This window comes from Lepidochelys olivacea (assembly GCF_965140295.1).
Source record: "Lepidochelys olivacea isolate rLepOli2 genome assembly, chromosome: 3".
Classification (NCBI taxonomy): Eukaryota; Metazoa; Chordata; order Testudines; family Cheloniidae; genus Lepidochelys; species Lepidochelys olivacea.
The window spans coordinates 189,113,042-189,141,002 of NC_140413.1; the positions used below are offsets into that span (position 1 = coordinate 189,113,042).

The following is a 27,961-nucleotide window of genomic DNA, read 5'->3' on the forward strand; positions in this document are numbered from 1 at the left end:
GGGCCTGCCAAGGTCCCAGTACAGCCACTGTGATGGGAAGGGGCGCAGTGCTTGGTACCACAGTTGCCTATGCTAGGGATGTTGTGGGTCAGAAGGGTGGTATGCCACCAGGTGAAACTGGTCCATAGTGAAACTGGGTTCTGTATGGCGGGTGAGAAGGGCGTTGGGAAGCTAGGTCCTCTTGCTCACTTTCTGATTCAGACAACGAAAAGGGGGGTGCGTGGCAGGAGATCATCGGTGAGCCCAGGGCTCTGGGTGAACGCGGTATTCTGGCAGTATGGGTATTGATGACTGGACTGACAAAGAAGATCCGCCCCAGGGAAGGCTATGTTTCTCATGCCCACACGGGACCGTTGCTTCTTTGCCTGCACCCATTGGGTCTCTAGGCATTCTGAGTTGCCCTGTCGGTTCAGTACCACACATGCTGTGGGTACCAGATTTAGACAGATTTGGTTCCACTGGTACTGAAGATACTGACCGAGACAGGGATCATTTTTGGCTCGATCACGACTCGCTATGGGGACTCACGGACCTTTTCTAAGAGGCTTTACATGAGTGGCTCACAGGCATCTCTCTCAGCTCACCTCCCTTCCAAGTGGACAGTTGCCACCAAGACTCCAGGGTTAAAGGACTGACTCCATGAGTAGGAATTTGAGCCCCAGTTCTCTGTCCTTCCTGGATGTGGGCTTCAGTTGCTGGACATTTCTGTGGAATGTGTTTCTCTCCCCAGACAGCAAATGCACTGCGAATGTCCATCGGTAACTGGGATAGATCCCTTGTACCTGAGGCACTTTTTGAAGCCCAGAGAACCAGGCATATCCTTGTCCAGGCCCCCCCGACAGGGGGTCAACAAAAGACAAAGTCCTTTTCTTTTCTTCTAGGCAATGGCCAAAATAAAATGTAATGAAGCAAAGAAAGAAAAAGGGCTTCAACAGAAGCTAAAATTAGCAATTCTAAGAGAGTTAACAATCCATGAATGGCCAGCTCTAGTTCTGTTTCTAGCCAAGGACGATTGAGAAGGAATTGAAGAGGCACTGCCCACGCATGCTGGCTAGCCTTGTGGCAGGAGGGGAGCAGCGCATGCGTGGGTGAAACTGACTGCTACCAAAGTTGTCCGATCAGCAGCACAGGAACACAAGCACGCCGACAGAGGAGCACCCACAGGGACACTACTCGAAGATGCAGCACCCTTATTTGGATGGCCTCTTGCCCCTCTAGGCAGATCTACCTCCATAATTAGAGTTCTAAATCATCAATATCCATAACAGAATGTTTGGATTTTCCACCCTATTAGTACTATGGAACTTTCTCCTCCCCTTTTAATGTTGATGCCTGTAATTAATCACCTTAATGCTGTGGAGACCATAGGAAAGTGTGTACTTATTACTATTTGTTAATAAGCGAACAATTGTTGCTTGATGTTCAGAAGCCTTTTTTACAAATTACTAATCCAATTACATCCTTTCCGACTCTTATTTTTGCTGGCAGTTATAAGGTGACAATTTAATTTTCATCGGCCTATAGTATTCAGAAATAAAGACTGAGCATCAACAAAAAACTACACTTACAGTCTTTTCTAGCACAGCACGAGAAGGAAAATCAGTTTCTAAAACTTCTTTCAAATTTTGTAATAGGGTGATATCTGGATCCCTGCAAGTAGAGGAAAGAGACTTTAACACATGGAACTGCAAAATGCAGATTTTAAACTAAAGTTGTATTAGTGAAAACACTTACCACAAGTGCATGTTGTTGTTCAGCTTCGTTCTCAAAGGATTTACCACTACAAAGTTACACATATTTACATTACTCACAGGAAGAGACTTCCCCCACATTTCAGCACTTACAACTAGATTTTTTAAAGGTATTTAGACACCTAAATATGCAGATAGGTGCCAATGCATTTGAAATCCCACTAGGCATCTTAATACATTTACAAATCTGGCTCGCAGTTATCATATTTGAAAAGTCATATATAATGATAATAGCACTAAGTTTTGGGACATTGTACACCAAAGGTATGATTGCCCCTCATGGCCAGGAGCTATAGAAAATCGAGGGAAAGACATTAGGGAATTTACAGTGGATTATTTATAAAAAAAAAAACAAGCAAAATAATCATAGATGTGGTCAGATAATTATCTTTCAGAATAATTCTCTGCAGGACACAGGGCATCTCCTGAATTGTGATTCTGCTGGAAAAGGACTAAAAAAATATTGTAGGGTTCCACCTTTCTCTCAGTAACTTGCAGAATACATTTACTCAATCAGAACTTAAAAGAATTAAGTGTTTTGTGTTTTTGTTATCCTTGCAAACTCAGCGTGGTATCAGACAATCAAGCTGGGGGAAAAACAGCTTATGTATCATCCCCATATATAATGTGGGAAAAGTCAGGACAGGATGTGACCCTGTATCTAGAATGTAATTAACAATTCTATTGACTGTGTAATAGCTAAAACTCAATCTAGCTACTCTCCTACAGCTGAATGACTTCTACAGTGCCTACAGGAGAAAAATAAGTTGTCAAGTTAGTCACTATTCTCATAACTGTATTTTTAAAGGTTTCAGAGTAGCAGCCGTGTTAGTCTGTATTCACAAAAAGAAAAGGAGTACTTCCTACATCCGATGAAGTGATCTGTAGATCATGAAAGCTTATGCTCAAATAAATTGCTTAGTCTCTAAGGTGCCACAAGTACTCCTTTTCTTTTTGTATTTTTAAAGTATTCTTCAATTTGTGGCATTTTAATTTGCCAGACTTTAACACATTAACAGTGCACAACAGCATGCCGTGAATTCACTCTTGTATTGTTTTGTGTAAGTATATGCAAGAGATACTGACATTTTAAAGGTTTCAGAGTAGCAGCCGTGTTAGTCTGTATCCGCAAAAAGAAAAGGAGAAGTACTCCTTTTCTTTTTTGACATTTTAAACTTTGCTTAAATACAAGACAGACCTGAAACCACTAAATTAAGTTTACCTGAAAAGTCTGTAAGCAGTTACTGGTACAAGTCAAAACAGACCTAGCTTCTAAGATTGAGAAATGAGTTTGTATATGAAATTTCATATATGAAAGACCTTACCGTGGTCTGCTCCAAGAAAGTAACATTCAGGAAGCATAGTTGGGTGCCTGGGATCTACCTCTAAGTTTATGGAAACATTGTTTCCTGAAATGAGAGAGAATGCATTTTAAATGGAAGGTGTAAAGCTTTCCTTTATAACCGCAAATAGAGAAAGTACTTATGTTTTTCAAATGAGTTGCTTTGAGCACACCTGTAGTTTTATGAACATTGTTACAGCTTTTAGATGGCTAAAGTAAGCTATTTGGCTTAGAATTCTGAATCATAGAATCATAGAATATCAGGGTTGGAAGGGACCCCTGAAGGTCATCTAGTCCAACCCCCTGCTCGAAGCAGGACCAATTCCCAGTTAAATCATCCCAGCCAGGGCTTTGTCAAGCCTGACCTTAAAAACCTCTAAGGAAGGAGATTCTACCACCTCCCGAGGTAACGCATTCCAGTGTTTCACCACCCTCTTAGTGAAAAAGTTTTTTCTAATATCCAATCTAAACCTCCCCCACTGTAACTTGAGACCATTACTCCTCGTTCTGTCATCTGCTACCATTGAGAACAGTCTAGAGCCATCCTCTTTGGAACCCCCTTTCAGGTAGCTGAAAGCAGCTATCAAATCCCCCCTCATTCTTCTCTTCTGCAGGCTAAACAATCCCAGCTCCCTCAGCCTCTCCTCATAAGTCATGTGTTCTAGACCCCTAATCATTTTTGTTGCCCTTCGCTGGACTCTCTCCAATTTATCCACATCCTTCTTGTAGTGTGGGGCCCAAAACTGGACACAGTACTCCAGATGAGGCCTCACCAATGTCGAATAGAGGGGAACGATCACGTCCCTCGATCTGCTCGCTATGCCCCTACTTATACATCCCAAAATGCCATTGGCCTTCTTGGCAACAAGGGCACACTGCTGACTCATATCCAGTTTCTCGTCCACTGTCACCCCTAGGTCCTTTTCCGCAGAACTGCTGCCTAGCCATTCGGTCCCTAGTCTGTAGCAGTGCAATGGATTCTTCCATCCTAAGTGCAGGACCCTGCACTTATCCTTATTGAACCTCATCAGATTTCTTTTGGCCCAATCCTCCCATTTGTCTAGGTCCTTCTGTATCCTATCCCTCCCCTCCAGCGTATCTACCACTCCTCCCAGTTTAGTATCATCCACAAATTTGCTGAGAGTGCAATCCACACCATCCTCCAGATCATTTATGAAGATATTGAACAAAACCGGCCCCAGGACTGACCCTTGGGGCACTCCACTTGATACCGGCTGCCAACTAGACATGGAGCCATTGATCACTACCCGTTGAGCCCGACAATCTAGCCAGCTTTCTACCCACCTTACAGTGCATTCATCCAGCCCATACTACTTTAACTTGCTGACAAGAATACTGTGGGAGACCGTGTCAAAAGCTTTGCTAAAGTCAAGATACAATACTTCCACTGCTTTCCCTTCATCCACAGAACCAGTAATCTCATCATAAAAGGCAATTAGATTAGTCAGGCATGACCTTCCCTTGGTGAATCCATGCTGGCTGTTCCTGATCACTTTCCTCTCATGCAAGTGCTTCAGGATTGATTCTTTGAGGACCTGCTCCATGATTTTTCCAGGGACTGAGGTGAGGCTGACTGGCCTGTAGTTCCCTAGATCCTCCTTCTTCCCTTTTTTAAAGATTGGCACTACATTAGCCTTTTTCCAGTCATCCGGGACTTCCCCCGTTCGCAACGAGTTTTCAAAGATAATGGCCAATGGCTCTGCAATCACAGCCGCCAATTCCTTCAGCACTCTCGGATGCAACTCGTCCGGCCCCATGGACTTGTGCACGTCCAGCTTTTCTAAATAGTCCCTAACCACCTCTATCTCCACAGAGGGCTGGCCATCTCTTCCCCATTTTGTGATACCCAGCGCAGCAGTCTGGGAACTGACCTTGTTAGTGAAGACAGAGGCAAAAAAAGCATTGAGTACATTAGCTTTTTCCACATCCTCTGTCACTAGGTTGCCTCCCTCATTCAGTAAGGGGCCCACACTTTCCTTGGCTTTCTTCTTGTTGCCAACATACCTGAAGAAACCCTTCTTGTTACTCTTGACATCTCTTGCTAGCTGCAGCTCCAGGTGCGATTTGGCCCTCCTGATATCATTCCTACATGCCCAAGCAATATTTTTATACTCTTCCCTGGTCATATGTCCAACCTTCCACTTCTTGTAAGCTTCTTTTTTATGTTTAAGATCCGCTAGGATTTCACCATTAAGCCAAGCTGGTCGCCTGCCATATTTACTATTCTTTCGACTCATCGGGATGGTTTGTCCCTGTAACCTCAACAGGGATTCCTTGAAATACAGCCAGCTCTCCTGGACTCCTTTCCCCTTCAAGTTAGTCCGCCAGGGGATCCTGGCCATCCGTTCCCTGAGGGAGTTGAAGTCTGCTTTCCTGAACTGATGGTGTTCATGACTACAAATTTTAGTTCAGTATAAACAAGTTTTATCTAGGCAGTGAGTTAAAGTCCTCTGATAAACCGCAAGTGGGGAGGGTGCCAGAGTCCCAGCTCCAGCCAGAGCCCAAACATTTACACTGCAGTTTTTTAGCCCTGAAGCCCAAGTCAGTTGACCCAGGCCAGCTGCAGGTGTTTTACTGCAGCATAGACATACTCTCAGGAATCAGGAAAAGACAGGGGAGAGGGCCCAACCGGACTGGAAGGGAGAGGAGCTGGCTACACAAAAGCAGACTCACTGCAGTCTCTGGGCTGTCAAGTAGGGGAAAGAGTGACCTATCATTTCAGCCATCAGCTCAACAGTTGTTTGCATAAAGCTGCAGTCTCAGAGTGGGTACTGCCTACTTCTGTTGTTTCCCTACTTTGCATCTAGTTAATATTCCTCCAACTTTCAGGAACTTAAATTTGTTTTATTTTTGTTCTATCATGTATCATCAGACTTCTGGCACTTGTGACTGAAGTTGAACAACATCGCAGTATATAATTATACAAATGCTAAGCTAAAAATCGGAGTCCTCATTCCGAAGATACATTTTTTCTCTATTTTTGACTGCAGACAGTGGTAAGTGCCTACTTTTCAAATAACTAAGGTACTCTTTACATATTAAGGCTGTAATTCCATGTATTCTGATGATGAGCCACAGAGTGCTTTAGTCTTAATTCAGGTATATTTTGTATTATTTAATATAGTTATAGTTTATTCCATGCCTTTTATCTTCTCTCTACCTTCTGTTTTTTTCCTTTTAACCCACAGCTGTTATCCTCTTCCCCTCTCCCACAGCTGCATTTCCAGTTCTTTCATCCTTCCAAAAACAGTTTCATATTAAAAAAATATTTACAGTACAACCTAAAATGTATTACAAAATTTAGTTTTCTGACATTACAATTAGTAGTGAATAACTTTTAAAAAGTAAACTAATTTTTCTTCTGTTCTATAATGGACATCCATTTTATACACAATCTATTTAAAAATCCTATACTGAAATATCTCTTATATAGGATTATCACAAATGTGTCCTCAGTTTTGAATTCATCAACACTTGTGTTTGTAATTTATAAATATTTATATCAGAACTTTAAATGTAAAACTAAAAATACAAAATTATACTTTCTCCCCAAAAAATTCAATATTCTGCCTCAGGTTAGTTTTATACAACAAGTAATAGTTTGTTTGTTTTTTAAAGTGTAACCTTTCTTTTCCTATTCCTTGTTCTCTATTAAGTAAAGCAAAAAAATCAACTTCACTTCTGTTTAAAAAAAAATACTTCATTCCTTCTCCTGTTTTCCTACCTATTGCAATTCTTCTCATTGTGGCACTCCGTGTGGGGTTTTCTGGCTCAAGTACCCAAGTCTTCTCATCAATTTCATCCATAGCATTCCAGAATTCTTTCAGTGATTCTAATGCTGCCAAGAACTGATTATAAATGTCTATTAAGGAGCTCTAAGAAAAAAGAAAATTTTAACAAGTTACATGGCACTCTACCAATAGCAATATAGAATGATCTTTTTAAAAAATGACAGCATTTCAAAGTTTTTAAATCTAGCACAAAACCCGCTGTAAAATACACTGCAGTGTGCTAGGGTCAACATTTTTCCTGTTAGTACTCAAAATGCTTTTTTTGATTTGTTAATGGTCCACACAAATATTAACTACTGATAACTTTAATGTACTCAAAAAGTACTGTTAAATTTTCTAATACATTTTTGTTATATTCTGATGTATCTAAGGTATAGCATTCTTGAAGTTGGTAGCCATTCTCAAACCTAATATTAATTTCAGAAATCAATGTTAAGACCCGGAAGTATTTTTATTACATATTCATAACAACTGCATTCTAAGTAAGGAGTGAGTAAAATTCAGTATAATCTGCTGTTAATTTATGAGTTTGCCTTCTTGACTCCTATGCAGCGATTCCCACTCCAAACTAAACTTTTCAAAAGATTTTATTCAGAGTCAAACAGTAGTCAGAGTCTTTTGTAGATGGATTTAATATAAAAGGCATCCTTTGCGTCTCAAAAACAATTGTGTGGCCAGAAAATTGCTTATTTCAATCCCAAAATGTGATTTCTAGAAGGAATTATTTCCTTTTAAAAAGTCTGACCTGCTAGTATGGTTTCAGGTCTCAATTCTCCACTGTTTGTGTCTGTGAGAAAGGGAGTGATGTTTAGTTATCTAGTCCTGGGTAAATTAAAGTTGCAGAAGAGGCATAGCAGATTCAATTTCCACTGCTTAACAGACCGGAGAATTCAGCCCTCAATCCCTTCAATGAGAATGTAAACGTTTAAATATTTAATTTCAAAAGATTGATAAAAAATTAAATCTACAGTAATTCCAGTTGATTTTAAGAGTTTACACCCTTAAACTCTTCCAATTAGTAAATTAAATTATACAACTGCATTTCCAAATAACATATGCATTTTCAACACATTTTTTTATATTTGTTTCAGTCAAATAGATATTGCTATAGTAGTTTTGATCCTAGACAACTTTATAAAAATAAATTTGGCTCTGAGAAGAACTATTTCTTCATAAGGATTTAATAATGTTGATCAACAGTCCATTAGGAAAAAAAACCTTCGTAGATTATTTAGCGAATTTTAATTAAATAGTTTAAAAAAATGGCTCTTCTATTTCCAGTCTGGGTATGATTTCAGACACAAAATGCAGAATTTTTTCTTTTTTAACATCTCCAAGTGCAATCATTCTAATGAAAGTATTTATCTTGCGAAATTATATATAACACATACTAGATAAATGCAAAGCTGGTCTCTGTATCTCCACTTTGGCTGACCCACTAAGATGACTGGGATATAATGCAAAGAGGGAAGAAGTGAAAGAGGGAAAGAGATAGGCAAGTCAGAGAGCAGAAGGTTCCAAAAGTCCATATGAGAGAATCAAGGCATGGATAAAAATTTTGGAGTAGTGATCAAGAGTAAGAGATGTACTTTGTCTATATTAAAAGAGGAAGTAAAGAAACCTACATGGTGACTGGATATGGGGAAAGAAGGGGGGGAGGGGGGCGAGTCAAAGATGAGAATGAGCTTGCAAGCCTAGGAGCCAGGAAAAATAGCAAAAGTTGTCAAAGAAATTAGAGAGAGACTATTGGAAAGGGATCAAGTAGAAAGATATAGGGTATGTCTACACAGCAAAGAAAAACCCGTGGCTGGCCCATGAGCCTTGGGCTGTGAGCTATACATTGCTGTGCACACTTCTGAGCTCGGGCTTGAGCCCAGGCTCTATGAACCTGCGGGGTGGGGTGATCCCAGACTCCAGCCCAAGCCAGGAAGTCTACACAGCAATGAAACAGCCCCACAGCCCAAGCCCTGTGAGCCCGAGTCAGCTGGCACAGGCCAGCCGCAGGTTTTCTTTGCTGTGTAGAGACTTACTTCTCTGGGATACCCTGCTGCCATCTCAAATTTAGAGAGGCACTGGCACTTTTGAGACTGAAGAGAGGGGAATACTTTGGAGGTAGATTTGGGAATCATCTGGATGGGATGGTTATTGACACAATAGAAGTGGATGGGGGAAACAAGGGAAGGAGGAGGAGTAAATGGAGAAAAGAACAGTGATGCTAAAGGTGTCCCTAGATGGAGGATGAGGGATTATGTATTTTGGAAGACAATAATATGTAACAAAGGTCACATGATTTTAAATCTCACATATCATTTTGGCCTGGAAGTTCTTGGGGTCTCACAGAAAAAATCAAATTAACAAATAGTGATAACTATTTACAAAAATATTCCTTTTAGGAATATATTATATAGAAAATCTATTTATTGTAACTTTTATCTACCATTTTTTTTCCTTTGTCAGCTGGACAAAAGGAAGCAAAATGATGGGGGTTGCTGAATATTTTCTTGGCACCTATTATTTCATTGTTTTTTGTATCTGAGAAAATATTGTAAAAAGAAAAGGTATAAGTTGGAAATAAAATGTTGGAGTTTTTTCTGCTGTTATTAAATTATATTAAAGTAGGAAAGCACTTAAGCAGAAAAGTGTGGATACTGCCAATCTCAAAATGTAACGCTTATTATCTTTAAAAGCATTTTGTTACTTTTATAATACCTGAAGTGATATAATAATGTCAGTCACTTAACCAGATCTAAGAGTATAATATCTTCATCTTAAGTATTATTATTTCCAGTATTTTAATAATTTTCATATAGTCCTGGAATGTGATCTTTTGTGCTCTGATGACACTTAAATTAATAGCATAATTTTCTGGTACTTGCAACAGTTGCTTTCCATTTTGATTTTTTTTTTAAACATTTTCCTACATCATACACAGATAAATCCTCTAATAATCATTGCTATCTTTATCTTTGGGGAATTCAAACGATTTCAGTAGAAAAAAGAAACATCAAGGGATTACAACCCACAGATAAATTTTAAAATCCAATTAATTTTAATACTAATTGTAATTTTTCAATGATGTTCCTTAAAAAGATAGTTAAATTCTTCCCCTTTGGTGGTTTTTTTTTTTTAATGCTCTGTTCATTTGATCTTATTTGTATGCTTCATTGATGTTGCCAAATGGCTTTTTCTGTATGCCTATCTATATCTATATCTATTTAAATCCATCATACTACTTTGTCATGCAACCATGAAAAATGTATCACTCCTTTATACTTCATTAACCAGTTTATTTTTGACCACTGTTCTTTTAAAACAGTGCTACTGATGCTATTTTGGGCTGTGCCAACAAGGTGCTTGCTCATGAGGTCAAATAAAAGACTGTTACCTTCTGTAACTGTTGTCCTTCGAGATATGTAGTTCATGTCCATTCCATTGTAGGCATGCGTGCTTGTCAAATGCACTGGTGCCAGAAGTTTTTCCCTCAGTGGTATCCCGTAGGATACCGGCTCTGGTGCCCTCTGGAGTATGCACCAGTGTAAGGAGCGCTGCCGGAACCCCATTCCCTCAGTTCCTTCCTGACGGAACTCTGACAGAGGGGAAGGAGTGGACATGGAATGGACATGAGCAACACATCTTAAAGAACAACAGTTACGGAAGGTAACCATCTTTTCTTCTTTGAGTGCTTCCTCATGTCTATTACTTTGTAGGTGACTCCCAAGCAGTACCAACAGAGGCAGGTCGGAGTTCATGGAAGTGTCGATGGCAACACAACTCTGCCAAAGCCAGCGTCATTTCTGGCCTGCTGACTGATGGCATAATGAGACATGAACCTGTGCACAGAGGACAACGTTGCAGCCCTGCATACGTCCTGGATAGGGACTTGTGCCAGGAAAGCAGCCAAAGAAGCTTGCACCCTTCTCGAATGAGCCTTTGCTATTGGAGGGGGCGCTATCTCGTAACAGATACGGATGCACATGGTGATCCAGATTGAAATCATCTGTGAGGACACCAGACCCTTAATCCTGTCGGCTATCACAATACAGAGCTGAGTCAATCTACGGAAAGGGTTGGTGCGCTCTAAGTAGAAAGCCAGTGCAATGCCTGACATCTAGGGTATGCAGACACCTCTCCTCGCTGGTCGAGTGAGCCTTTGGACAGAACACCAGAAGAAAAATATCCTAGTTGACATGGAAGTGCGATACCACTATTGGCAGAAAGGTTGGGTGGGGCTGCAGCTGAACCTTGTCCTCGTAGAACATGGTGTACGGGGGCTCCGAAGTAAGAGCTCTAATCTCAGACACTCGTCTCACTAAGGTAATAGCTACAAGGAATGTGACCTTCCACAACAAGAAGCCAAATGCTCGGAGGGCAGGCCCATGAGCCTGGAGAGGACCAGGTTGAGGTCCCATTGGGAGACGGGGTCCCAGTCCCGAACCACCTGAAAGAGGCTTTCAAGGCCTTTCAGGAACCTAATAGTCATGTCATGTGAGAATATTGATCTACCCTCGAGACGAGGGTGAAAGGCTGATATAGCTACCAGATAAACCTTGATCTAAGAGAAGGTGAGGCCCTGGTGCTTTAAGTGAAGCAGGTAATCCAGAATGGACGGCAGAGATGACTGATTTGCAGAGATACCCTGCTCCAGCAGGATAAATGCTTCCACTTTGCCAGGTAAGTTGCTCTGGTGGAGGGCTTCCTGCTCTCCAAGGGAACTTGCTGTACCTGACTAGAGCAGGCTTGCTCCTCTGGATTCAACCATGCAGCATCCATGCTGTGAGGTGGAGTGAGATTTGGTTCGGGTGCAGCAGCTGACTGTGATCCTGCGAGAGCAGGTCTGGGCGGCTGGGAAGCACCCACGGGGCTGCTACAGCCAGGTCCATGAGCATGCCAAACCAATGCTGGCGAGGCCATGCTGGGGCAAATCAATGTCCTGTGCCTTGTCCCTCTTATTTTTAAGAGAACTTTTCTGATGAGTGGGATTGGCAGGAAGGGGTACATCAGGTCTCCTGACCAAGGCAGGAGAAAGGTGTCAGAAAGAGCCTCTGCTGAGGCCTTGCAGGGAGTAGAACTGATGACACTTTCTATTCTGTCTGGTGGTGGACAGGTCTACTCGAGGAGCTTACCACTTCTGGAAGAGCATCCTGATAACCTCCCAGTGGCGGGACCACTCGTGATGAGAAAAGGACCTGCTGAGGCGATCTGCCAGTGTGTTCTGGATGCTGGGGAGGTGCAAGGCTTCCAGGTGGATCACATATCAGATGCAGAATTCCCAAAAGCAAAGGGTTTCCTGGCCCAGAGCTGACGAACAAGCTCCTGCCCTTCCCCTACCCCATCTGTTGACATTGAACATGGAGGCCATGTTGTCTGTCAACACCTGCGCTACCCGACCGCATAAGTGGGGAAAGAACACCACACAAGCTAGACAGATGGGTCTGAGCTCCCTGACGTTTAAATTAAGCGTGAGCTCTTGATCGTAGCCCCTGCATTCACAGAGATGATACCCTACGATGATATCGTAGCCCCTGCATACCGAGATGTGTTCACCATTCAAGGTTGGATGCATCTGATATCAGGGAGACCTGATGGCGAGCGGGTGGGCAGTGATGCTGGCAGACAGATCTAAAATTGCCCTGAACCTGACCTCTGGTAGGAAGGTCTCTGGCTCAGATAGTCAAAGACCGCTCCAATAAACTCTATCCTTTCAACAGGAACCAATGTTGATTTTTGTTCTTTTATCAACAGGCTCAGAGCTTGACAGGTAGCTTACAATGTCTCGATGTTGCACTGGACCTGGACTCTGGAGCGCCCTTTATGAGCCAGTTGTCGAGGTATGGGTAGATCTCGATAACCTGATATCTGAGGTAGGCCGCCACTACTGACATGCACTTTGTAATCACACTTGGTGCCATTGCTAGGCCAAAGGGGAGCACTGTGAATTGATAGTACATGGTCCTGACCAGGAATCACAGGAACCTTCTGTGTCTGGGGAATGTGTGTGAAAGTAAGTGCCCTTCAAATCGAGGGCAGCATACTAGTCTCCAGGATCCAGTGAAGGAACGATGGATGCTAGAGAGACCGTGCGGAACTTCAACTTCCTGAGATATTTGTTGAGTTTCTGCAGGTCGAGGATGGGGCATAGGCCCCACTTGGCTTTTGGGATTAAAAAACAGCAGGAGTAAAACCCTTTTCCACTCCAGTGCCAAAGGACTTCCTCCATGGCTCCCACCTGCAGGAGGCCTTGTACCTCCTGGACAGGTAGATGCTCATGAGAAGGGTCCCTGAAGAGGGATGGGGAAAGATGGTGGGAGGAAGGTATAGAAATGATTTGGAAAGTATATCCCCTTACTACTGTGCTGAGAACCCACTGGTCTGATGTTATAGAGGCCCAGACAGGGAGGAAAGGAAACAAACAGTTGGAAAATAACAGGGGTGCTGTATCCAGGACACAGGCTGAAAGGTCGCCCTCAAGTGCATCCTCAAAATACCTCCTTGTTACCCAGTTGGTTGTGGGTAGAGCTCAAGTGAGCTGAGGAAGCTGGCTGATGGCCCTCCAAGCGCTTATAGCCCTTGCCCTTCCTGTGGAAGGGCTCTGATTGAGGTTGGCTCCTGAACCTGTAGGACTGTTGCAGCTTAAACTGTTTCCTTGCAGGCTCCAGCGTGTAAAGTCCTAGGGAGCGCAAGGTAGCCCTAAAGCAGGGGTAGGCAACCTATGGCACGCGTGCCAAAGTTGGCACACGAGCTGATTTTCAGTGGCACTCACACTGCCCGGGTCCTGGCCACTGGTCTGGGGGGCTCTGCATTTTAATTTAATTTTAAATGAAGCTTCTTAAGTATATATTAAGGTTTTAAAAATGTTTAATATAATACTAAACTATTGTTGTATGTAAAGACATAGAGAAAGAGACCTTCTAAAAACGTTAAAAAGTATTACGCGAAACCTTAAATTAGCGTGAATAAATGAAGACTCAGCACACAACTTCTGAAAGGTTGCTGACCCCTGCCCTAGAGTCTTTTAGGCTGTGTAATTTACTGTCCGTCTGTTCCAAGAACAGTGCCAGGCCATCAAATGGGAGGTCCTGGATAGATTACTGAACCTCCACCGACAGGCCCAATGACTGCAACCAGGACGCATGCTTCATAGAAATGGCCGGAGCCATGGTCTGGGCTGCAGAATGTGCCACATTTGAGGCCACTTGGAGGGTTGTCCTAGCCACAGCCTTGCCCTCAGTGAGGATAGCCAGGAATTGCTTCCTGGGCTCCTCTGGCAGCGAGTCCATGAACTTGGCCATGGACTGCCAAATATTAAAACCATAATGGCCAAACAAGGCCTGACGTTTGGGCACTGTCAGCTGGAGGTAGGATAAATCTTTCTACAAAAGAGATCGAGCCTCTTTGCCTCCTTATTCTTTGGCTTCGATCCTGGTTGGCCCGGTCTATTGCGCTCATTGGCTGCCAACACAACCAGGGGACCATGGGAGAAGGCTCCGCTATTGCTTCATCGGGCGCAGATGAGGAGGAGACAGGTCCAACTCCACTGCTTCTGCCAGGGGAGCCTCAGCTGAGGCTGGCTGTCCCTGGGGAGCTTGCTTCGACTCCACATCCGAGTCGGAGGCAGGCGTGAGACTGTCACTGACAGTGTTTCAGAAGCCCCTAAGATCAACCGATGTCCCTGCAATGGATAGGGAAACCCACAAGGATCCATAGTTGGCAGGGGCCAGCAACTGGCCCTGGGGCTGTGCGGCCACTGGTGGCCCAGAGGGTAATGCCAATGACCCAGATGGGTGGCCTTAGCCTGCGGGCAGGTCCTCCTCCTCACTGTCAGAGCCCGAGATGGGAGAAACTTGTCTGGGGACCAGGATGGTACCAAGGCCACCTGTGTACCCTGACTCCGTCAGCTCTCTCCACAGACCTCTGTTGGGGATCTGTACTGGGATGATGGCTCTTGGTGCTGTAACTCTGGTGACTGGCGGCAGCGTTCAGCGGATCAGCGATGGTACCCCGGCGATCGATGCCTTACGCTTTGAGAAAGGTGTCACTCCATAGACTGGGATTGACGTCTTGGAAACTGTTGATGTGCCAACGGTGATCGATACAAGTGATGCAAAGACCGGTGATGGGGCTCCAGGAACCGGTGTCTTGATCCTCCGGAGTGGTGCCGTGGAATGGGAGACCAACTTGGATGCTTCCAGCTCAGGGGACTGGTGATGCGTCTCTGCAGGTCTGCACCCAACCGCCGGCAATCAATGCCAGGACCCTGAGAAACACTGCCTAGAGTCCAGGGACTGATGCCAGAACTCTGGCAGGTAAGCTGACCCACATCTGGGGGCTGACAGTGCTGTTCAGGTGAGAGCTGGCAGGGCATCCCCTATGACAGGAAGCGGTGCCACACTGATGGAGACCGCTGGAAAGATCCCAGGGCAGGTTTACCACTCGAATGGGTCATCTCACTGGCTAGCATGGGTGGCACCAGAACGGACAATATGTCCTTAATGGCTTGAAAGGCCTCTGGTGTGGACAGCACCGCCAGGTGCCGAGTGCCTCTGCTGCTTCCTAGGGTGGCGGATGGGTCTTGAAGCAAGCTTGACAGCTCAACAGGAGCTGGAGCCTGGCCACCATCCAGAGCAGAAGAGCTGCCCCACGCAGATCTTTGCTCTCCTCCAGCTCTCTCCTTCCCTTTACGAGATGTAGAAGAATGCCTTTTTCCAGCCTCTCTCTGCTTTTTAGCTGGTACCGGGTGTGACAGGCTCTCCCCGGGGTGCCACTTGGAACTGGGATACCACTGAGCCAGCCTGACCCACCAGCCTGGGCTCCTTTTCACATTGTGGTGCTGTGATAAGTTGCCAAGCTTGCTCTTTCATCTGCATACACACAGATACAGACTCACCCAGCTGCAGCTTCACACAGATGCTGAGATCAGCTCTGCATGGGAAGGCTCAGCTAAGGCATCTCCCAGTTGCTAAACCCTGCACCCCCTCTGGAGTGTAAACCCAAAATTATATCTTCTTGCACTGCACAGGGAACTGTACAGAGTAAACTCATAAATTTCGCCCCCTCCCTTTCTGCCCCAAGTTATAATTTCCACACACTGGTTTTAGACAAAACAAAAAAACAACTACAAAAGGATAGATTTTAAGTGACAGCAAACAGATCAAAGCAGATTACTTTAGTAAATAAACAAAACTGCAAACTGAGCTTAACACACTAGATAGGTAGGATATGAATTAGCAAATTCTCACCCTGCGTGATAAGCAGGCTGGCAGATTCTTAAGACACAAGTAACCTCGGCTTTCCCAGGTTTTCATACACAGGCTAACAATTCCTGTGGGCTGGAACTATCACCTTCCACAGTTCAGTCCTTCCCCCTCAGGTGTTTCCAGATGTGTTGTTGTAGGGAGAGTGAGGTACCATTGTCCCCCTTTTTATATCTTCTTCCCACTTGCTGGAAAGCTCTTTTGCTGTGACCTGGGGTCAAACAGTTCCCATTGTGTAGTGCAATCTCTGAGAGGTTTCCATTGTACACAGTTCCCGGGGTATTCCTTGTGCTTGTGTGCATTTCCTCAATAAACCATTAACATTGTTATACATATGCTTGTGGGTGTTTTCAACCTTGTGTTTCAGTAACACATTCATACCCAAACTTCATAACTTCACATATGACGGTAGCACATACAGTCCAACAAATTATTAATGTCTAAAGACTTACAGAATGATACCTCACAAGGCATACCTTGTACAAAACATATCCTAATTACACCCCTGGCACCCTCATATTCACCACTGTTATGTCACAACAGGGATGGGAATCAGCGCCGGTTGGAGGTCAGTGCCAGAGGCATGCTACGCACTGAGGCCGCAGTACTTGGAGCAGAGTCTGATCTCGTCAGCTCTAAGGCCGGTGCAAGGACACACTACATAAGGAGCGCTTGGAGATGAATGTCCCGCTCCTTTTTGGTCCGCGACTGAAAGCTCTTGCAAATGCAACATTTGTCACTCACTTGGGTTTCCCCTAAACACTTCAGGCTGCTTCTATGTGGATCACCGACTGGCACAGGTTTCTTGCAGCAGTCACAAGGTTTGAAGCTTGGAGACCAGAGCATGTCCTATCCCTAGGCTAAGTCCCGTATGGGACTAACTAATTATTTTTAACTGAACACAAAGGGAACTATACACTGTAGAACTTTTAACAACTATATACAACAAATTCGCTACTAGGCACAGTTGAGATAGGAAAGCTTGCCAAGGGAAGGAGATGTTCCAACACTGTCACTGGCGGTAAAAAGGGAGGGGGGGAGAGGAGGAAATGAGGAAGCTGGCGGCATTCCTTATATCAGTGCATATGCATGCCACTCCAGAGGGCACCAGAGCTGGTCCCTACAGATACCACTGAGGGAAAAACTGGCATGCATACACACATACAAGGGAATGGACATGAGCAAGCACTCGAAGAATACAAACAAACAATCTGCTTCTTGGTAACCTTTTGCAGAATTACAGTGGAACTCTGGTAAAATCTCTCATAAATATACCTTGGAAGAGCAAGGTACTTAATCTTGTATATTACTGGTAGCCTACCTACTTCACTATCAAAATTAAATTGATCAGTCAAAACAAACTGATTTCTCCATCCTCTAATTGTTAGTTTTTCATTCCAACCATGCAAAATATATAGGGTAGACATATAAGCAATGTTGCTGAAGTTAAATCTTTCAGAAACAGTTCACATTAAAAAAGTGAAATTGAGAATCTTTTGTTACAGAATATAACTTTTCCATGTTATTTATATCTACAAGGCACTCCAACAATATTACTAATAATTAGTACTGGTACAAGTTGTTAATTTGCCAAAGTTAGATATATTAAGGTTTACCGTGCAATCTTAATTCACTCCCCTGATAAGTTATACACATGCATTATGATACTATGCGATGATGTAATTAAAAACTATTTTTTGCACTGGATCCCTGTCCTCATTCAGTGCACAAGATGGATTATGCTTGCTGAATGATCAGTTCCTCAATATTTCATTTTATCCTTGTTCAGTGCACGCCCCCCCCATACCTTATTTGCTGCACATCATTCAAACCTTGCTCTGATTACACAATTACTAAATTTTTCTCAGTGTTTTTTCCTTTATGCTTATTATTATAGAATCTCAGTGCTTCACAAATATTAGCGTATTTATCATCACAACACACCTATTACAATAATTATATTACCATTTTACAGATGGAGAATGGAGGCACAGAATAGTAATGTAAAAAATTGTAGAAGAAACAGTATGTGATCATGTATTAAAGACTACCGAAACGCATACTCGCAAGGGGGCCAAAGTAAACTGCACGGACAACCTTAGTTCTGGGATTTCCAACATTTGAGTGCTTGACTTAACTACATAAAAAGATTAAGGCTGTGATCAGTATACTATTTCCTATGTTTTTAAAAAAGCAAACTGAAAACCATAACTTTCAGAACTTTCGAGGCCTGGTCTCCACTCATATTTATACCAGCATAGCTATGTTGGCCTGCAGTGTGCCAAAAAGCCCCAACTAATACAACTAGGGGGAAGCAAACACACACAAATGTTCAAATATTTATTCAATGAAAGGCAGAACCCCAAAGGCAGTAGTGTGCAAAGAGACCTGGAGGTGATAGTGAATAGCAAATTTTTGAGTTAATTCAACAAAAATGCCAGTGAAAATTTGGACTGTAGAAGCAAACAAGACAGCAGGAAGGAGAGATCTCTGAACAAGGCTCTGGTAAGATCACTTTAATTTCTGGGCACCTCAAAACTAGAAAGATATTCGCAAAGCACAGAGTTCCAAGAAGAAAAATAATTGGAGGAATGAGGGACTTACTTACGAGGAAATGTTATAAGAGATAAACAGATGTAAGTTCTTTAAGCACAAAGCGTTTGTCTACACAAAGGTGAGATTATTCACCTTGTGCAGTAACTTGTTGTTGTTGTTGGAGTGCTTGCTCATATCAATTCCAGCTAGGTGCGTGCGCGCATCGCATGCACGGCTGTTGGAAACTTTTCCCTAGCAGCTACTTGTCTGGCCGGCTATGGAGCCCGCTGGAGCGGCACCGGTATGGCACTCTATATATGACCGTGCCAGCTTGACCCCCCACTTCACTTCCTTCTTGCTGCCAGTGACAGTTGTTGGAACAGTGGTCTCTTGCTTGCAAATGTCCCACTAATCCCTAGCTCTTCTGCTCATTTCTGTATACCCATTGTTAGTTAACAGTTCTTACTTAGTTGTTAATTGTAGTCTTTAGCAGTTTGGGAGGGCTTCCCCTACAACACACGCCCCGCAGGGCCTCGGGGCATGCCGTCCCAGGGCTTCAAACCCTGTCATTCCTGCGCTAAGCCTAGGCCCACAGGCGACTCCCATGACTCCTGCTTCCAGTGTCTGGGAGAAGCCCATCAATCGGACAAGTGCAAAATCTGCAAGGCTTTCAAGCCTCGCACCAGGAAAGAGAGGGACATTCGCCTAAAGCAACTCCTTATGGAGTCAGCCCTCCATCCGCAGCAGGACCCAGCCCCGAGTGCCTCGGTGAGGAGTGCTCCTCCTGCGGTGCCGTCTGCGGTGCCATGGAAGGACTCGGCACACCAACCCAGGAGCCGCCGGTCCCCCAGGCCACAGAAGCACTCTCCCTGGCACCACTCTATTTCACCGGCCGAAGAGGGAAAAGCTGTCGCCTGGACTTCCCTCCAAGGCTCCCTTGATGCTGTGGACTCAGCGGCACGTACTCTGGTGTCCGGAATTTCAATGAGGTGCAATGCCTGGCTCCAATCCTCTGGCCTTCCACCAGAGGTTCAGCAGACGCTACAGGACCTTACCTTTGATGGCCCGGACCTATTTGCTGAACAAACGAACTCCAGACTGCACAGCCCGAAGGACTCCCGAAACACAAAGTCCCTCGGCATGCACACTCCGGCCACCCAGAGAAAGCCCTTTAAGCCGCAGACCACCCAACAGCAGTCTTTCCCCCCTACGCCCAGACAGGACGTCTCTCGCAGGAGAAGTAGATACATTTATCGCAAGCTGTCGCATCCTCCCTCTGGGCAAGACCAGGGACAATCCAAACCCCCTTTGGGCCCTAAGCACCCCTTTTGAAGGTGCGCACGAGGACGGATTACCAGTCCACAACCCAGTTATTCACCCTCCTTTCCTGAACCGTCTATCCTGCTTCTACTGTGCATGGTCCCTTATTACATCGGACCGGTGCCTGCGCTGCACAGTAGAGGCAGGGTATTCTATCCTGCTCCTTCCCACCCTCCCATCCCCCTTGCCCGTCCCTCTTCAGGGACCCCTCTCACGAGCAACTTCTTGTCCAGGGGGTCCAGGCTCTCCTCACTCTAGGAGCAGTGGAGGAGGTTCCTCAGAAGCTCAAAGGCAAGGGTTTCTACTCCTGAAATTTTCTCGTCCCCAAAGTGAGGGGGGGGCCTCAGGCCCATCCTGGACCTGCGGGAGCTCAACAAGTTCATAGCTTGAAGTTCCGCATGGTCTCCCAGAGCACAATCATCCCTTCCCTAGAACTGGGAGACTGGTATGTTATCCTTGATATGAAGGACGCTTATTTTCACATATCTACAACTCCAGCTCACAGACGGTACCTCCGCTTTGTGGTGAACACGGTGCATTATCAGTTCACAGCCCTCCCATTCGGGCTCTGCACAGCGCCTCGTGTCTTCACCAAGTGCATGTCTACCCTTACCTGGACGACTGGCTCCTTCAGGGCCTCTTCTGTCAGCAGGTGGAATCGCAGGTGCAGACAGAGACATGTTCGAATGACGGGGTATCATTCTCAACATTAACAAATCGGTGCTCACTCCAACTCAAAGGATAGAGTTCATCGAAGCTGTTCTGGACGCAACTCAAGCGAGAGCATTCCTGCCAGAGACACATCACCTGGCCCTCTCGCAGATAATCAGCACCCTTTGCAGCTTCCCCACCACCATGGCGAGGCAGCGTCTCAGGCTGCTAGGCCATATGGCATCCTGCACTTATGTGGTTCAACATGCCAGGTTATGATGCCAACCCTTGCAAGCATGGCTTGCATCTGTGTATCGCCCGGGCCGAGACAGTCTGGAAATGGTGCTGACCATCCCTCGGCACACTCTCGATTCCCTACGGTGGTGGCTGGCTGGTGGTGGCTCCCTTTCACCCACCCCAACCAACCTTGACTTTAGTCACAGATGCGTCTCCTTTGGGCTGGGGAGCGCATCTCGGAAGCCTGACGGCTCAGGGCTTATGGCAGGTAGAGGAACTGGCTCTACACATCAACATCAAAGAACTCAGGGCAATCTGCCTCCCCTGCCAAGCTTTTCTGATTCACTTGCAGGGCCACTATGGAGCGGTATCGACAGACAACACCATGGCCATATTTTATATAAACAGGCAGGGCGGAGCCTGATCGTCTCCTCTCTGTCAGGAAGCCTTCCTACTGTGGGAATTTTGCCTAGCCCACTCCATCCTTCTCCAGGCCTCATACCTGCCAGGCATTCAGAACATGCTGGCGGACAGTCTGTGAGTTTCCTCATGCACAAGTGGTCGAATCGCCCAGACATCATCCACTCCGACTTCCACAGTTGGAGGTTTCCCCAAATCGACCTGTTCACCACACGGGCCAACGGGAAGCGCCCAACCTTTTGTTCCTTCAGGGGTCACAACCCAGGCTCAGTCGCAGATGCGTTCATGATTCCATGGTCGTCAGCTGCTATATGCCTTCCCGCCATTCCCACTCATCCCCAAGGTGCTTCTCAAAGTCTGCAGGGACAAGGCGGACATCATTCTGGTGGCCCCAGCTTGGCCTCGCCAGTGCTGGTACCCCACCCTCTTGAATTTGTCGATCCAGGTACTGATACGGCTACCTCTCACTCCTGACCTCATTACACAGAACCTCGGTCACCTCCTTCACCCAGACCTTCAGTCTCTCCACCTCATGGCTTGGAGAATCCATGGCTGAATCAGGCAGACCTCGCCTGTTCAGATCCGGTGAGGCAGGTACTTCTGGAGAGCTGCAAGCCGTCTACTAGAGCCACATACAGGGTGAAATGGAAGAGGTTCTCTAGCTCGTGCGCCCAAAGGCAGGTGCTCCAACTCCAGGCTCCCATCCCTTGTATCCTGGACTATCTTTTGTACCTGAAAGACCAGCATCTGGCATTTGGTTCTCTCAAGGTCCATCTCGCAGCCATCTCGGCTTTTCACCCAGGCAACTCCGGGAGTTCGGTGTTCGCGCACCCCATTGTGGGACATTTCCTGAAAGGACTGGAGAAGATACATCATCCGATGAAGCCCCCCATCCCGTCCTGGGACCTTAACCTAGTCCTCTCCTGCCTCATTCACTCTCCCTTCGAGCCGTTAGCTTCTTGTTCACTCCTCTACCTCTCTTGGAAGGTTGCTTTTCTGGTGGCTATCACCTCAGCACGATGCATGTCTGAACTACGGGCCCTCACCTCTGAGCCTCCATATGCTATCTTTCATAAGACAAGGTACAACTTAGACCTCATCCAGCTTTCCTTCCCAAGGTGGTATCCCACTTCCATATTAGCCAGGACATCTTCCTGCCAGTCTTCTATTCAAAGCCACACAACAACCCTCAAGAACAACAGCTGCATTCACTGGATGTCAGGAGGGCGCTCACCTTCTATATCGATTGCACAAAGCTGTTCCGCAAGACAACCCAATTGTTTGTTGCTATAGCAGAGCAGATGAAGGGTTTGCTAGTCTCTTCCCAGCAGATCTCCTCCTGAATCACGGCGTGTATCCGCGCTTGTTATGACTTGGCGAAGGTTCCTCCCCCCATCATCACAGCTCATTCCACGAGGGCTCAGGCTTTGTCGACAGCCTTCCTAGCCCATGTATCTCTCCAGGAGATCTGCAGGGCCGCGACGTGGTCTTCAGTGCATACTTTCACATCACACTATTCCATCATCCACCAATCTAGGGATGATGTGGCTTTTGGCAGAGCGGTACTTCAGTCGGCAATACCTTGACTCCGATCCCACCTTTGAGATAAGGCCTGAAAGTCACTTAACTGGAATTGATATGAGCAAGCACTCGAAGAAGAAAAAATGGTTATTCACTTTTTTGTAACTGCTGTTCAAGATGTGTTGCTCATATCTATTCCAATCCCCCCAACCTTCCCCTCTGCTGGACTTGCCAGCAAGAAGGAACTGAAGAGGGGTCAGGCCGGCAGGGTCATAAAAAGAGCGCCATACCGGCGCCACTCCAGGAGGCTCCACAGCCGGCCTGACAAGTAGCTTCTAGGGAAAGTTTCCGACAGTCTTGCATGCGGCGCACGCACACACCTAACTGGAATAGATATGAGCAACACATCTCGAAGAACAACAGTTACAAAAAGGTGAGTAACCGTTTTTTCTTTCAGATGTGTGCTCCTTTGGGTGCTCTTGCACCCAGGAGCATTTGACCAGAGATTTTCGGTAGCAGTGCCCATTTGGCCCACACACATACTCTAGTCCTTCTCATGCTCCGCACTAAAGATATATAGAGCTGCACAGATGAGCCACCCTCAGTTCTTTCTTTATTGTGAAGTCCTGAGAAATGACGCTCAGGAGGTAAGGTAAGGTAGGCAATTAGTAGAGAACCCATAGGGACACAAATCTTGAACTTCAGTTACTGCACAAGGTGAGTAACCTCACCTTCTTTGAGTAGGGTCCCTATGGGTGGCTCCACTTCAGGTGACTTCCAAGCAGTATCCCTTGATGGCAGTGAGAGTTTCGTAGTTGAATCTAACACTGTAGACAAGACTGCATTGCCAATTACATCATCATTTCTAGAAGTGTGAATCAGAGCATAAGATTTGGAAAAGGTTGTAGCTCTACAGATTTGAACAACTGGGACATCCTTCAACAGAACCACAGAACAAGACTGGCATCTTGTAGAATGGGCTTGTGACACACTGTACCTCAAAGTAGCACCCTGAAACCCACATATTCACCACTGCCACATGATTATGATGTGTTTGTACAAAGTATGCCTTGTGAATATGATTTAAGAACATTAATATCCTGTTGGATAGTATGTACTATCATTGTATGTGAAGTTATGAAGTATTGCTATGTGTGTTACTGAAATATGTTGAGAGGTTAGGAGACTCCCACAGCTGGCTTTTCAGGAAGGACAATGGTCCATCAAGAAGAATCCACTCTCCTTGGAGAGGGCACGTATGCAATGGGGACAGCAGGACCAATGCAGACTGTCTGACCCCCGTGTCAGGGAAAGGATCTTTCTAGCAGCTGGAAGAAAGTATGAAAGAGGGACAGTGACATCACTTGATCTCTCTCTTCCCACAATCCCCTTTTCAACACCTGAAAGATCATCTAGAAGACAAAAGACTTTGAAGTAGGGAAACTGGTCCCAGGCTGGAAGGGAGTTCAGTTTGAGTATTGAGAACTGTCAGCTGCCTGTAACATCCAGTGGGGGTAAGAGACTGATTCAAATCTTGCTAACTCTGTTAAACTTAGAATTTAGACTGCATTTCTATTTTTATTTCCTTGGTATCCAACTTTGATATCTATGCCTACTAATAATAATCACTTACAATCCATCTTTCTGTAGTTAATAAATCTGTTTTATATTTTACCTAAAACTGTGTTTTTGATTCAAGTGCTTCGGGAATCTCCGCTCAGATTACAAAGGCTGGTGCACATCCACTGCCCTTTGAAAGTGGCAAACTTATTAATGACATAATGCATCTGCTTTGAGAATCTTTTGGATGAAATTGCAGATCTTCCCGATGTCAGCAATTGACATGAAGAGTCTAGGAGACTTCCTGAAATGCTTCGTTCTATCTAAACAGAAAACCTTAAATAGATGTCCTTCTGACATCCAAGAAGGAAAGGCAGCTTCTTTCCTAGACTGGTGTGGCTTTAGAAAGAAAACTGGACAGAGAATGACCTGGTAAATACGGAATTTAGATGAAACTTGAGGTAGAAACCTAAGATGTGGCTGTAATTAAACTTTGTTCCCAAAGAACACTATGCAAGAAGGGTCTGCCATCTGAGTCGCCATTTCTCTGACTCTTTGGACAGGAGCAATGGCCACCAGGAAGGCAGTCTTCACAGACAAGTAGCATAATGAACAAGTAGCAGTGGTTCAAAAGGGGTTTTCATAAAACAATTAAACACCAAGTCCAAATCCCATACCAGGATGAGCTTTTTACTCTGCATAAAGAGATGCATCATCCCTTGAGGAATCTTGCTGTTGTGCAGCGAGAAAAAAAATGAAAAACCCTCCACGAACAAATCGAAGGCTGGGAGAGCTGCCACGTGAACCCTGACAGAGCTCATAGGAAGGCCTGACATTTCTAACAGGTAGTCGAAAGCAGATGAAAAGGAAGAGTGAACAGATGATCCTTGAACACACCAGTGGTGAAATCTCTTCCATTTCTGAAGGTAAGTGTTTTGCATAGAAATCTTTCTGCTGTTTAACAATACCTGTTATACTTCTATCAAATATGAAGTCTCTGTTCATGAGACCCATCTAGGAGCCAAACCCTGACTCAACTCCCAGGTTGGCATGAATAGTGTGGTCAGAAACCTATAACAGCAGAAAGGAAATGAGTGGAAGCATTAAAAGTGGACAAGAACATGACTTGCCTGGGCCAAGTCAGTACAACTAAAGTGACTCTTTTTCTTTTCTCTTTCTTTTTCTTTTTTCTAAAGTGAAGTCTTTTTCTTGCTTGATATTGATCAGCACTCTCAGGAGCAATGGTGTCAGAAGATAGATAAGGCCTTTAATCCAAATTGAGGAAGGCATGCCCCATGGAATGAGGGCCCAGTTCCTGCACTGTGTTGATGATGATAGCAGAGGTCCATTTCTAGGAACCCCCAGGTTAGAAAAATGCAATGGAAAATTCTTGAGTCCTGTTCCCACTCATAATCTTAGGAGAAATTCCTGCTGAAATTGTTGACTGTGGTGTTTTGTATTCCTGATATGTAAGAGGCGGAGATCAGAATTTGATCGTATATGTACCAGTTCCATAGTTTTATAGCTTCTGCACAAAGAAAAAGGGACCTGGCTTCCCACTAACTGTTGTTGTAAAATGTGCAGGTCATGTTGTCTGTCATGATTTTTATCAACTTGTCCCTGATTAGAGGAAGGAAGTGGATACACGAGCTCCTGACGGCTCTCATATTGATTTGTAGAAGAGATTCTTGGGCAGATCACTTGCCCTGGGTGGTGAGACCCTAGGTTTGCTCCCCATCCCACAAGGGTGTGTCCAATGTTGTACTATTAATGAGAGGAGGCTGGGTGAACAGGACTCCTGCACAGATTTGAGGGGTCCCTTCCAATCATTTGAGTGAGTCCAATACATGAGGGACTGATAGTAGCTTGTCTACATTGTGTTTGTTTGGGATAGAGGCTGTTTATAAGCTATCCTGCAAAGCAGAGAAGGTGCAACTTCACATGTTGAGTTCATGCCACGTACATTCTGCCATATGACCTAGTAGTTAAAGACAATTTCTTACCTAAGTCAGGGGACTTATCTGAATCTTAGAAATGAAATTTGTTAGAGTTATAAACCTGTCCCCGAGAAGGCAAACTGTCTCAATGTTGAGCTGAAGTCCTAATGTTCGAAGATTCCCTAATCTGTGGAAGAGAGATATCATCTGGATGGCATGGAGAGTTTCGTTGTAGGACTATCCCTTCAGCATCCAATTATCTCTGGTATTCCCAGAGAACACTAATGAGAAGCTACCACCACTGTGATCTTGGTGCAAAGGAAAGACTGAAAGTGATCCTGGCCAACCATGAAGCAAAGAAACCTCTTGTGGGAGGGGTGAATTGTGACATGAAAGTATGTGTCTTGAAGGTCAAGGGCTGCAAACTAATCCCCAGAATCTAACGATTGAATTATAGCAGAGAAAGTCACCATCCTGAATTTTTGTGATTTTACAAAGCTGTGACATTGAATAATGGTCTCCATTCTTTTTTGGGACCGGAAAATACTTGGAAGAGAAACCCTTCCCCTCTGTACTGGATTGGAACTACTTCTATGACCCCTATATGTAGAAGACTTTTTGGCCCAGCAAGTGTTCATGGGAAGGAGGGGAGGGGGGTGGAAGCATATTGAATGGATTAACCCAGTATTAGGGCCTTCAAAAAATCTGTTGGATGTGATTTGCTACCATATTGGGGAGTAAATGGGAGAGTTGCTCAAGGGCTCAGAACATCCCCAAAATAGCAATCTTCAGCTACAATATCCTATCCATCCACCATCTTCCCTTTGGAGATGCTAGGTGGTGGTGGTGGACAGTATCTTCTTCTGATATTTAGGTTTTTTATTGATTGGTTGAGTAGACCTATGGTAGGAAGAGTATTGAACCGGACAAGATCTCTGTATTGTGCACAACATGCTAAATTTTCTCATATTTTTAGGAGTATACATGCTGAGGGACATGAGTGTGGGCCTAGAATCTTTTTTTCAAGTATGAAGACATTTGTCTGTGGACTCAGAAGAATTTCAGCCCATCAAAAGGAAAGTCCTTTACAGTATTTTGGACTTCCTTAGGATAGCCAGATAGTTGTAGCCAATACGTTCTATGCATAGTAACAGAGATGGAACGGGCTGCCATGTCAGCTGAGTCTAGGAAAACTTGTAGAGAGGTTCTTACCAAGAGCTCTTACCAAAGAGCCTCACTGATGTTCCACTAGGAAGTGATATAAAATTACTGAATTTATCAAATTGATGTTGTTGCACTTTGCTATCAGGGCTTGGTAATTAGCAATTCAAAACTGTAGAGTCGCTGATGAATAGCTCTTGTGTTAAAATAGGCTGAAATGCTTTTGGTACTTGCATAGGAGACCAACCTCCACTTGGTCTGAGGTTGTCTACCTTGCTCATTGACAGCTTCCACAACCAAAGAATTTGGTGGAGAGTGAAAGAATAAAAATTCTGAATTTTTCTCTAGTATATAAAATTTTGTTGTCCATTTTCAAGTAGGCAGTGTAGTGGCGGAGTTTACCAAATGGTTTTGGCAGGATCTAGTATTGCTTCATTCATTGGGAGAGCCATTCTGCTCTATG

At 44.7% G+C, this 27,961-nt stretch overlaps 1 protein-coding gene and 1 long non-coding RNA gene across 4 annotated transcripts in view; one reads left to right on the forward strand and one right to left on the reverse strand.

Annotated features, from left to right (window-relative positions):
* Nucleotides 1-27,961, reverse strand: part of FANCL (FA complementation group L) — an 89,483-nt gene that overhangs the window by 15,577 nt on the left and 45,945 nt on the right. For 2 of the 3 annotated variants that reach the window (XR_014711014.1, XM_084624468.1), the window contains exons 8-11: nt 6,839-6,989; nt 3,077-3,160; nt 1,735-1,780; nt 1,569-1,650 (exon numbers count right to left, since the gene is read on the reverse strand). Coding sequence is in view for 2 of the 3 variants with exons in the window: in XM_084624468.1 (XP_084480594.1) it covers nt 1,569-1,650; nt 1,735-1,780; nt 3,077-3,160; nt 6,839-6,989 (363 nt within the window). In the remaining variant the exon portion in view is untranslated. The remainder of the gene's footprint in view (nt 1-1,568; nt 1,651-1,734; nt 1,781-3,076; nt 3,161-6,838; nt 6,990-27,961) is intronic. The other variant, XM_084624469.1, reaches the window with a different exon arrangement.
* Nucleotides 12,068-15,429, forward strand: LOC311518546. Its single transcript, XR_014711015.1, has 3 exons — nt 12,068-12,147; nt 12,648-12,766; nt 14,813-15,429. It is a non-coding gene; the product is annotated as an uncharacterized lncRNA (long non-coding RNA).